Below are 12,226 nucleotides of genomic sequence, written 5' to 3' on the forward strand. Positions count from 1 at the left end.
GCCACGCTGCGGGCCCGGGCCATGGCCGCCGCCGATGCCGAGGTGAGGAGCGGGGCCGACGGGCCGGCGGCGGGCGCGGGCGCGGCGGGCGGCGTGGGGCGGCGGGGGCGGGGGCGCCGAGCGGGGGCGCCGCGCGGGCGGGCGGGGGCGCCGCGCCGGAGACGGGCCCGCGCTTCCTCGCCGCCGCTGCGCCTCAGGCCGAGGCCGGGCCGAGGCCCCGGGCGTGCGGGCCGCGCGGCGCCGGGCGCGCTTTGTGCGGGCGCGGGCGGGGGCGGCGCGGCGGGGCGGGCGCGGCGCGGAGGGGGGCGGCCCGGCCGAGCCCGCGGGGCCGCGAGGACAGGAAGGAAAGTGGGGCGCGCCGGCCAACTTCGCGGCGCGGCCGGGCGAGCCTGTGCGCTCCGGGCGCCTCGCTGCGCCCCGCTGACCTTCCACTTTGTTCCGAATAGGACGGCCGCGTTTGTAACGAAAAGTTGGCGGCCGCGCTCCTCCCCGGACACGGCTGCCCGGCCCTGGCGGCTGTCAGCCCGGGAGTGCGCGACTCGGGTGGGTTCCTGAGCGAACCTCCGCCCGGCTCCGGACGGAGAAACTTGGCTTCTTTTGTTAACGCTCCCGGCCTCCCCCGTAGCCGGGCCGAGGGTGGCGGCACGGGATCCCACTCCGGGCGGACCCCCGCTTCCCGCTGGAGCGCAGGGCGCCGCGCCGGCCCGCGGAGGGCGGGTGAGGTGCGGTCCGGGCCGCGGAGGGCGGGTTTGGGGAAGCGATGACCGAGCGGCTTCCTGGGCAGCCCCTCCAGGTGCCGTGAGAGCCGCGGGCTCTTCCGAAGGTCGGGGCGCCGGCCGGGCCCGGGCCCGTCTGAGAGCCCAGTAGTGGACACTCTGCTCGTCCTCCCCTCGCGTCGTCGGGAGCCCGATGTTAGCGGGACGCAGGGCAGTTGTTGAACTCCACGCGGGGAGTGTGTCCCGCGCCCTGCAACTTTCAGGGAACGAAAGGTGCCTGCGATGCGGGAGGCGCGGCCAGGCTCGCGGGAGGGCAGCCTGCGGTGCGCTGGGAGCCGCTTGCTGAGCGCCCGCCGCGTCCCGGGCCCTGCGAGCCCGGGGAGAGCCCCGTCGGCGCTTTCCTGCTCAACAGGTGAGGGAACGGACTGGGAAGACGTCGGACCAGTCGGTCCTCGGACTAGCACGGTCCAGGGCCTGGCACATAGTAGGCTTTTCATTGATACTTGCCGAGCACAGGGCCCGGGACGTCTCCGATCCCAGGCAGCCGGGGCTGGAGCGCTTGGCTGAGCCGAGGAGCTGAGCTGTGGGCACTGCACTACCTGTGCCAGCGCCGCCGCAGCGCCCGCCCTGCAAGGGCGCCCTCGTGGAAGCCTGGTGGGTGCTGTCTGCCGTCGGCGCCCCAGGAAGCAAGCCCAGCGAGGCCCAGGGCTCCGAGCCCGTGGCAGAGGCGATGGGTGCAGGCGGCCCCGTCAGAGCCCGGCTCCCTCAAAGTGTTCACTCTGTCCTGGTTTCCCGCCGCGACTTCCTGACCCTAAAAAGAACTGAGTTCCTGGGCTGTCCCCACCTCCACTTTGTGGATTAGTAAGCGGGGCTCCTGCGGTCTCCTGTGCCCGGATCTCGCAGCCCCAGAGCCCAGGGGGGCGCACTCGCCTTAAGGCTTCTGACCCAGCGAACGCACCTTTCAGCCGGAGGCCGCCCTGGCCAGTCCTATAACTTCCGGGCAGCCGGGCTGCCGTGTATCTTGAACCTTATTTTTTGTTCCTTAAAGTAATATTCGCACATGCAGGTCGTTTAAAAACTCAGGTGGTGCTAAGAGATGTTTACAAGAGGCCGCCCTCCGCCCAGCCTTTGGAAAGGCAGCGGCCACTTGGCAGTCCAGCACGTGCTCCACGTGTAAGTCACCTGCTGTGTTGTCCTGTGTTGATCTTTTTCTACTTTTTCATCACCAACTGTAGGGGTTATCTTTTGGCTTCCACTCATGGTGGAGGTGATTTCAGTTCTCTCCTACTGTCTTCCCTCAGTGACTCACAGTTTTGGTTAAATCCCCATCCAGAATCTTCATCCGTCTGTTCAGGTGCCATTGCTGAACGGGAGGCTAAACTACAGTTAAAAAAAAAAAATACATATATATATATATATATATGTATATATATATATATATATATATATTATTGATTTCAGAGAGGAAGGGAGAGGGAGAGAGAGAGAAACATCAATGATGAAAGAGAATCATTGATCAGCTACAATGCCCCTACACTGGGGATTGAGCCTGCAACTGATTGCCCTGTCTGGGAATCGAACCCATGACCTCCTGGGTCACAGGTTGATGCTCAACCGCTGAGCCAGGCCAGCTGGGCTACCATTTTTTTTTTGTACGTCCTTTTCTTCTGCCTTGGAGTCAATAATTGCCTTATTTTTTCATTTGTGCAATTTCCTTTGAACCTCAGAATAATGTTCTCACACCTTTCATTCTGTAAAACATTTCTCATTTTATGTTTTTACTGCTCAGCTCACCAGTGTTCCCCGGCGCTCCTGGGCCACGCTGCCCCAGTCAGGGTGCTGTCCTCTGGGGGTTCTCACGTTTACCGCCAGGCTCCCCGCCGCGACCTGCTCCTCGTGCTGGAGCACGGGCCCCAGGCCCTTCGCAGTGTCTGTTGGGACTTGACTGTGTGAGAGTGAGTGTGTCCTCCCCCACGTTCACAGGACAGTGGGCTGAGCATGGCGTTCCGGGTGGGAAGTAGTGTTAAGTTTGAAGTGGCTCCAGTATCTTCTAGTTTTCATCGTTGCTGTCGCAAAGTACAGTTTGATTCTTAATCTTTGTCGAGCGGTCTTCCGCTCCTCGCTGAACTTCCAGTCACTGCGTCCGGGATTGTCCCAGGCCCGGGGTTCGCCTCAGGGGTAGCCTTCCCCTGTGCCCTGGGGCGTATTGAACGGCCCAGGAGTCTGGAAATTGATGCCCTTTCATTTATAGGGAGTTCCTGTAGAATGTATTTGAGGTGGGTTATAATCTGCTATTTCCTCTCTGTTCTCCTTTTCTAATCCCTTTACTTGAGTGGTAGGCTTTCAGTACTCTAATTTTTAAAATGTCTTCTCCTTGTCATGCATTGATCTTTTTGTTCTACTTCTTTTAGGAGCATCTTTGATTACTTTCCAATTCTTTTCACTGAATTTTTAACTTGCGCTTTCATGTTCTTTACTGTTCTCTGTTCTTGTTAAAATACCTCCTGTTCTTGTTTTATGTGTATATTATTCTTTATTTCTATTTTAGTTAAATTTCTTCAATTACAGGTAAAATAGAAATTATTTAAAAGCCCTGACCTGTGTGTCTCAGTTGGTTGGATGTAGTCCTGTGCACCACAAGGTTGCTGGTTTGGGAATCTTGCATGATACCACTACACCAGCGGCGCCACTAAGGTTGCTGGTTTGATTCCTGGTCAGGGCACCTGCCCAGGTTGTGGGCTTGATCCCTCCTCTAGGGGGCGTGCAGGAGGCAGGTGATCGATGTTCCACTCTGCATCAGGGTTTCCCTCCCTCTCCCATCCCCTCTCTCTAAAAGCAATGAAAAGTTACCAAAAGTGTTTGTTTCTTACAGTTTCTGTTTCCCTGCACGCTCTTTGATGTCGTATCTTTTGGACTCTTGCTTTCGTGCTGGAGACTGTCCAGTGTCTGGTGACCCCGTTTAAGAGTAAAGGGATACAGAGGGGAGGCTGTTGGGGGTCTTGTTTACTGTTGGAGGGTGAGGACTCATGTGTTTTTGGCTCCCCCCAGATGTTCCTGTCTGCTGGCTTGGCTTCCTTGGAGAAGGGTCCTTCGCCTTTGTCTTGCCTTGTTGGTGTGAGTGGATGTTCTGGAAGGTGAAAGGCAGCAGGAGGCGGCCTGCCCGTGGCTCAGTGGGGAGCCTGACCTGATGCTCCTGTTTCAGTGGTGGAGTTGGCCCCTGACTTGCTTTGTGCCCACTGTCCCGTGAGGTCCATTTCCGGTGGGGTTTACAGAGCTGACCTCTGGTGTCCCGGGGCTGCAGAAGAGGAGTGCTTGACTGAGTGTGGGGGGCCCAGGGACCTACCTGCGAGTCCAGCGTCCCTCACGTGGGTTTTCACATCCACACCCCCCCTTTTTTTAAAAATATATTTTATTGATTTTTTACAGAGAGGAAGGGAAAGGGATAGAGAGTTAGAAACATTGATGAGAGAGAAACATCGATCAGCTGCCTTCTGCACGCCCCCTACTGGGGATGTGCCCGCAGCCAAGGTACATGCCCTTGACTGGAATCGAACCTGGGACCCTTGAGTCCACAAGCCGATGCTCTATCCACTGAGCCAAACCGGTCAGGGCCACACCCCTTTTTAGCTGCAGGCATCGCCCCCACTTCTGAGCCTTGTGTGGGGTCCCTGCCCTGGGTCTTCCTGTTGATGTTAGTGTGGGGCTTCTCATGGCTCCTAGTGGAGTGTGCTTCTCTTTCCTCTTCTCTCTCTAGTTGACTTTTGATGAGAGAAGGGGTTGGAAGTCTGCTCTGCCGTCCAGGAGTCAGAAGCAGTTACTGTGAGTCTGCGAGGCGAAGCTCAGCCACGCTGGGAGCACAGCACCTGTGGGCTGGGCAGGGCTGGGCTGGGCTGCGCTGCCTGTCGGGTCTCACTGTGCTCTGTGCTCTGGGGTCTTGCGGGTCAGCCAGGGCAGTGGAAGCATCTCAGCCCTGTGCCTGCCCACAGGGACGTCGTGGGCAGCTTGGTTGTTGGAGAGCCCCCCCTGTGGTCAGTGCCAGTGGGGGGCGGAGCCCTGGTTTCCTGCTTTTGCTGCTTGTCATGTCACAAAACGGTTGTGTGTATCTGACCACAATTTGTTGAGTTTGTCTTTGAACATAATGTAGCTCACAAGAACCGTATTTTTGGCTCTTCCCTGCAGGAACTTGATGTTCTTTGTCGAGTGTCATTGTCCATTTGTCACTGTGAGCTTGGCCTTTATTTTGGTCAGGGGGCAGCAGTGACAGGGCGTGGCTCCCGGGGCCGTGATCTTGGCAGGTGTGGTGCAGAACGCATCTGTTCCAGGCTGAGATGCCCTCCGTTCACTGCTCGCTTTTATTTAATTCCTGGCTTTTCCATTTGTTCAAGTAAATCTCTTCAGAGGTTTTGGATTTTGAAAACAAAACGTTGACGTGGTTCTTTTAACTTGGAAGGTGGCATTTCCTTAGAGACGGTGTCTTCCCGGGTGGGAAGTCACTTTCCCAATAACATCACTGTCAGGGGTATTTTATTTTGAAAAAGTTTTTGGACTGCTTTCTGCATCTTTTTTTTTTAAAAAAATAATATTTATTGATTTTTTTTTTTTTTATTGATTTCAGAGAGGAAGGGAGAGAGAGATAGAAACATCAATGACGAGAGAAAAATCATCGACCGGCTGCCTCCTGCACGCCCCCCACCAGCGATCGAGCCCACAACCGGGCATGTGCCCTTGACTGGAATCGAACCCAGAACCCTTCAGTCTGCAGGCCGATGCTCTATCAAACTAGCTAGGGCTCTGCATCTGTCTTTTAATAGGTTTGTAGGTTCTTTTCAGAGTCTATTTGAAAGGCTCTTTCTAAGGGTCTGTGAGTACTTACAGAGCACTTCTGTTTATGAAGGGCTGTTCGAGGGATTGTGTAAGAGGGTACACATGCTTTTGAGATGGGTCCCCGATTTTACAAAATGTCATCGCGTGATAGAGCAAATGTTACCGAGCAGGAAGTGAGGTGGATCTGTGAAGAGTAAACAAGGAGGCCTGAGCTGGCCCTGACGGCTGCGCTGGACATGAGCCGTGAGGACGTGTTAGTCCAGGTCTTGAAGGCGTGAGGCAGGAATTGGGGTGGTAAGAAATAGTATGTACATTTTAACTTTTTATTTATTTTTATTTTAATTTTTTTAGTCTGTACATTTTAAATAAAAGGTTCTGGATTTTAGCAAATGTAGAAAACTGAAACCTAGAAACCCGAGAATGCCAGCCATGTCATGTCTCTTCTGATCCTCACGGTGTGCGTGTTGGTACTGAAAGTCGGCTGTGATCAGTGAGGGTGCCGTCTGCACTCTCCTCGCACCGTTCCACCTCGTCACACTTACTAGCCCGTGGTGCTTGTTGTGGGGACGTTCCAGTTTCCTTGATTATGAATTGGGTGAGCCTGTACCCTTCGGTTCAATTACTGGGTCAGAAAGGGCGAGTGGCATGAGGTGACGCTGGAGAGGCAAAGACAGGTCATATAGGGCCACGTCGCCATGGCAACAAGTGGCTAAACAGTCATTGAAGGGTTTTAGGTGTGGAACGATCTTTGTCAAAGATGCTGGTGCTGTGTGGAGAGTGGCTTGAAGGAAGACCAGCATAGAGCAGGGGCCAGTGAGTGGGCTGGGCCTGGGGACAGGTGGGGTTGCAGAGAGGCCAGTGGGTGGAGTCAGGGTTTGTGTGTTTGAGTTTGATTTTTCAGTAGTAGATAAGATAATTTCTGAGCTACGCTATTAAAAACTCAGAGTATAGCCCTACCCAATTTGGCTCAATGGATAGAGCGACGACCTGTGGACTGAAGGGTCCCAGGTTCGATTCCGGTCAAGGGCATGTACCTTGGTTTCGGGCACATCTCCAGCGGGGGATGTGCAGGAGGCAGCTGACCGATGTTTCTAACTGTCTATCGCTCTCCCTTCCTCTCTGTAAAAAAATCAATAAAATATATTAAAAAACACACAAAAAACACAAAACAAAAAAAACCTCAGAGTATGAAAGAGTGTTATAGCGTGAACCATCTCCCTCCTTAGTCCCCCAGCCACTCACTTTTCTCGGCAGGCCAGCAGGGTTGAGATCATGGAGCCCCTGCAAGCAGTGCGTTTAGGTATTTTCGACGACGTGTTATGGAATTTTCAGGTCTGCTCCGAAGCAGATGTGGGGAGAGTGAGGGCCGTGCACCTGTCCCCTTGCACCCACAGTCCCCTGCTCATGGCCGGTTCCCTCCCTCAGTTACTCTGAAGCAGTTCTCAGACACACTGCATCTGTGACTAGTTCAGCTAATACTCATATGCCAGTCAGTAAGTATCCAGCCTTTGTTCTGACTTTTATTTCATTTCAAGTTAGAAACAAAGTGTGGTCTATTCATTGCCCTGGATATATATCTCATAAAAAAACCGATGTATTGAATTCCATGTATTTATCTTTTTCTTGCAATTAAGTTTTGAAGATAATGGTTCATTTGTCCCAAACTTTCCGATACCCTTAGTTTTGCTGATTGCTTTCTCCCAGTGTGTTTGATATGCTCCTCTCCTCTGCATTTCCCGTCCTTGAGGCTGGAGACCTGGAGCTGCTGCTTCCCGGGGAGGTAGCTACCAGCCTCCTGTGGCTGCGGAGCAGCTGAACTGTGTGTGGTTGGTGTGAGTTGAGTTGTGTAAGGGCCACAAACACAGCAGGTTTTGAAGACTTCATGGGAAAAAGGGAACGCAAAGTGTCACGTTAATACTGTAAAATACTGTTTGCCTGCCATTTTGGATATATTGGGTTAGATGAAATATTATTAAAAGTAATTTGTGTTTCTAAAGTGTGGTCACTAGGAAATTTAAAATTACATACATGGCTCAGATTGTGGCTTACATTATGTTTTGGTTGGACAGCCTTGGGCTAGAGGCTCCATCAGATGTAAGTTTGTCTTTAAAAAATTGTTTTAGCAAGAATACGTAGTAACTGGTACAGTGTTGAATTTTTTAATCAGGCATAATAAGATTGTTTTGTGATGTTAATCATTTATATTATTGCTCAGAGCCAATAACTCATCAGGGGTTGCAAAATGGCGGTCTTTCTCCATTTATTAGCTGGAATACTTCTACAAGGAAAAACTGCTTTGTTACCGTCCTATATAATAAAAGCCTAATGTGCAAATCGACCAAACGCAGAATGACCAGGTGGAATGACCAGTCGCTATGACGTGCACTGACCACCAGGGGTCAGATGCTCAACACAGGAGCTACCCCTAGCCTGCAGGCCCCAGGCCAGCCAAGGCAGGTACCAGCGCCGCCCCCACCCCGCGGGTCGCCCCACAGATGGAGGTGGCGTGGGGGCAGGGCTGGCGAGTGGGCAGTACGCGCCCCCCCCCCCCCCCCCCTTGCTCCTCCAGTTGCCCCACAGATCAGCCCTGATCGCAGGGACCCTACCCGTGCAGAATTTCGTGCACCAGGCCTCTAGTAAAGTATTCCTGTGGGAAAGGAGATACGGATTCTGGGTACTGCAAGCACCTGACACCCGGAGCCTCCCGGAGGGCTGGCGGACCTGTGTAGCGGGAAGTGGCTCGCTATGCTGGGGAAGATCATTGTCTCCTCCCCGATGCATCCCAAGGCTAGTGTTTAGGCTGAGGGCGTGTCCTGAGCTCCTGGAGCCCTGGGAGGGACCAACGCCGCCATCACGTGGCAGGGAAGGGCGGTGCGCCACGCCCGCTCAGGGTGCCCTCTGCTCCTCTTGGAAGCAGGGCAGGTCCCGTCATGCCCCTCCATGGGGTTCAGGAACGGCAAGGCCTTGAACCAAAGTATGGAGGTTGCATTTGGGGGGAAATATTTTTACTGTATGACACAAGTACTCTAGAAAGATGCACATGTTATGTGTATGTTTTCCTCCATGTCTCCAGTCCAGCAGGGACATTACCAGGACCACGCAGTCCCCTGGGCCCTTCTGGTGTGTCCTGTACTTCCCCAGGGTCACTGCCGTCTCGGCTTCTGATGCCGCGGGCGGCTCTGCCTGGTGGTGAACTTGGTAAAAGGCTGCCACGCCGTGTGCCCGGGGTCTGCCTTCCCGTCAGCGTCACATGGGTGAGGTTCGCCTGTGTGTGGCCCCTGGGAGTGCATTCCTTCTCCTGCTGTGCACTCCCTGGCATAGCGCCTCTTCCTCCTCCACTGTGCTCTGTCGTGGGCATTGGAGCTGTTTGCAGTTGGGGTGCTCGGGCAGAGGTGACGTGAACCTGCTGTGTGCCCTTTGGAAGACAGGCACCGTTGCTGTCGGGTGTACCCCGGGTGGGCGCTGATCACAGGGTGTGCGTGTGTATCGAGTGGTTCGTGCCACATCACAAGTGGAAGGCGTGTCCGTGGCTCCACATCCTTGCTGACATCTGGTGTCATTTGTCCTTTTCTTTTTAGCCCTGCCATCCTGGTAGGTGTGCTGTGTGTTTAATTTTGCCTTTCTCCGATGACCAATGACGTTAAGTGCCAGTATGCTTTTTGGTTATTTTGTTCAGTCACTTTTGGGATGTGCCTATGTATTTATTTACTTATTGACTGGGGGGTGGGGTGGGGTGGGGTGGGGGGTGAGCGCGTACATGCACAAAAGAGCAACATTGATTCGTTGTTCCTCATATTGATGCATCATTGGTTGATTCTTGTATGTGCCCTGACCAGGGATTGAACCTGCAACCTTGGCATATCAGGATGAGGCTGTGACTGAGCGACCTGGCCAGGGACTAGAGTAACTTTTTTTTGTGTAGACCTGCCACACTGTTCCCACAGCAGATGTAGCGTCTTACACCCTGCTGTGGCGTGTGAAGGTTCCAGGTTTCCCACACATCGCTAGCACTTGTCATTACCTACCTTTTTGATAGTCGCTGTGCCCGTGGGTGTGAAGTGGTATCTCTGCAGGCTTGATTGGGAGTTCCCTACTGACTAATGATGAGCATTTATGTTTTTATTTTTTTTACTTTATTGATTTTTTACAGAGAGGAAGGGAGAGGGATAGAGAGTTAGAAACATTGATGAGAGAGAAACATCAATCAGCTGCCTCTTGCACACCCCCTACTGGGGATGTGCCCGCAACCCAGGTACATGCCCTTGACCGAAATCGAACCCGGGACCCTTCAGTCCGCAGGCTGATGCTCTATCCACTGAGCCAAACCGGTTTCGGCCATTTCTGTTTTTAATATGCACTTGCTTTTTTGTTTGTTTGTTTTAAAATATTTTTATTGGTTTCAGAGAGGAAGGGAGAGGGAGAGAGAGATAGAAACATCAATGATAAAGAGAGAATCATGGATCAGCTGCCTCCTGCATGCCCCACACTGGAGATCGAGCCTGCAACCCAGGCATGTACCCTGACCAGGAATCAAGCCCTGACCTCCTGGTTCATAGGTCAATGCTCAACCACTGAGCCACGCTGGCTGGGTGATGTTGAGCATTTTTTATTTGCTCATTGGCCAGTGGTCTGTCTATCTTTACAGAAATGTCTACAGAAATCCTTGTCCGTTTCAACTGGCTTGTCTATTTGTTGTTGAATTATAAAATTTTTTTACATTTTGGAGGGTGTAGATACAAACCCTTACAGTCTATGATCACCAGATATTTTCTCCATTCTGTAGTTTGGCTCTTTGCTTTGTAGGTAGTGTTGTTTGAAGTGCAAATGTTTTTAATTTTGATGAAGTCCAATTTGTCTACTTTTTTTGCTTGTGCTTTTGGTGTCATATCTAAGGTCAAATCTAAAGTTACGCGTTGTGTTTTTCTTCTAAGAGTTTTATAGTTTTAGCTTATATATTTTTGTCTAGGATCCATTCTGGTAAAATCTGTATACATGGAGTGAGGTAGGGTTGTTTTATTCTGCATGTGAGACCACTGGTTGAAAAGACTGTTCCTTCCACATGGAGTTGTCGTGACATTGGGTTGTAAACCAGTTGACTATCAATGTTAGGACTCATTTCTGGACTCTGAGTTCTAGTAGGTTGATTTGTACGTCTGTCCGTATGCCAGGACCACACTGTCTTGATTACCATAGCTTTGCTGTAAGTTTTGAAGTTGGGAAACAAGAGTCCACCAGCTTTGTTTTGCTCTTCTGGGTCCTTTTTTATTTATTTTGTTTTATATTTTTATTGATTTTAGAGAGGAAGAGAGAGGGAGAGAAAGAGAGAAACATCAACGATGAGAGAGAATCATTGATCAGCTGCCTCCTGCACCCCTCACATTGGGGATCGAGCCTGCAACCTGAGCATTTGCCCTGACCAGGAATTGAACCGTGACCTCCTGGTTCATAGGTCAGCGCTCAATCACTGAGCCACACTGGCCAGGCAGGACACCAATTTCAAACCCAGGCTGCTCCCGATATTCGGAGAAAACTTCAGAAGCTCTCTTTAGGGCCACGTACCTCTACCTCAAAAATAAGAAAAAAAAATAAAAATTGGGATGGGTGTTGGACATTTTAGCAGTGGTTTTTGTGGGTAGATGCGCGGCAGCTGAGAGGAGCCACGCTGTGTATTGCCCTGTCCCGTGTCCAGTGCCGTCAGGGGGACGGGTTCAGAGTCTGACACGGTGGCCTGGTCATTGGCCCTGCAGGGATCCATCTATTCGCGTGGCTGGGGCCAGGGAGTGTGGTCGTCATGATAACGGCTGCAGGTGTGTTCCATTGGCAAATGGGGTTTAGAGTCCGTGTGTGTTAGAGTCGGGTGCTCTACCAGGGACTTAGATGGCGTTTGCCCTTTAGTGCTTACGGCAGCCCTGCCAGCCAGGTCGGGTGACTGTCCCAGTTCTTCCTTTCACAGAAGAGGAAGAGGAGGGGCTGTGTCTTGCCAGGCAGTCTGAGGTGTGGACCACAGTGTGCACAGCCACCAAGTAGAACTTCTTTAAGAGTCAGAGGCAGTTCCACTCCAGCTTGCTGCTTGCAGTCTCAGCTGCAAACCTGGAAGCTCCTGAGTGTACTCTGCCCGGCCCGTCTGGAGTGGGCGGCGCCCCTCTGCAGAGTCCTCTGGCTGCCTGCACCGCTCACCAGGCAGCTGGTAGCCCCCGCTGCTGCTTTTGTCTGATTTCCGCCTCAGCTGTGGCTCTCCCTGCCATGAACTGTGATCGTCCTGCGAAGCAATGCTGTTACCTTGTCGTTGAGACACTGGCTAGACCTGGGTGGGCTTGCCCTTCCTACTTCGAATTTCTGTTTCTGTTTCGGATCATTTACGTTGCTTTCAAGACAGGGTGTGAGTGGCAGCTACCTCCTCCTGCCCCCGTCCTTCTCCTTCACTCTGCTGAGGACCTGAGGCTGCAGGAAGCTGCCTGGGCCTCGCTCTCCAGGGACCCACTCTGGCGGTGGACAGCTGTGTCCTTCCCGAAGCTGTGGACACGGCCCATGTGTCCATCTGTCCGCAGATGGGCATTGGGTTGCTGCACTGCTTGTCTCCTGTGCATGCTGCTGCTGTGACGTCAGCAAAGCTTGGTGTGGACCTCTGCGTTCATTCTCTGGGTGTGCCCCTGGCAGTGGGATTGCCAGGCCAGGACAGCCCCGCG

General features: G+C 52.9%; 1 protein-coding gene across 6 annotated transcripts in view; it reads left to right on the top strand.

Annotated features, from left to right (window-relative positions):
* Positions 1 to 12,226, top strand: part of EHMT1 (euchromatic histone lysine methyltransferase 1) — a 77,322-nt gene continuing 65,096 nt past the window's right edge. For 5 of the 6 annotated variants that reach the window (XM_070430280.1, XM_070430283.1, XM_070430282.1 and 2 more), the window contains exon 1: positions 1 to 42. In XM_070430280.1, the coding sequence (XP_070286381.1) occupies positions 22 to 42 (21 nt within the window). In that variant the 5' untranslated portion in view covers positions 1 to 21. The remainder of the gene's footprint in view (positions 43 to 12,226) is intronic. The other variant, XM_070430281.1, reaches the window with a different exon arrangement.

Source organism: Myotis yumanensis, unplaced genomic scaffold (assembly GCF_028538775.1).
Source record: "Myotis yumanensis isolate MYYU_CA2020_CCGP unplaced genomic scaffold, mMyoYum1.0.hap1 SCAF_12, whole genome shotgun sequence".
NCBI classification, from domain to species: Eukaryota; Metazoa; Chordata; class Mammalia; order Chiroptera; family Vespertilionidae; genus Myotis; species Myotis yumanensis.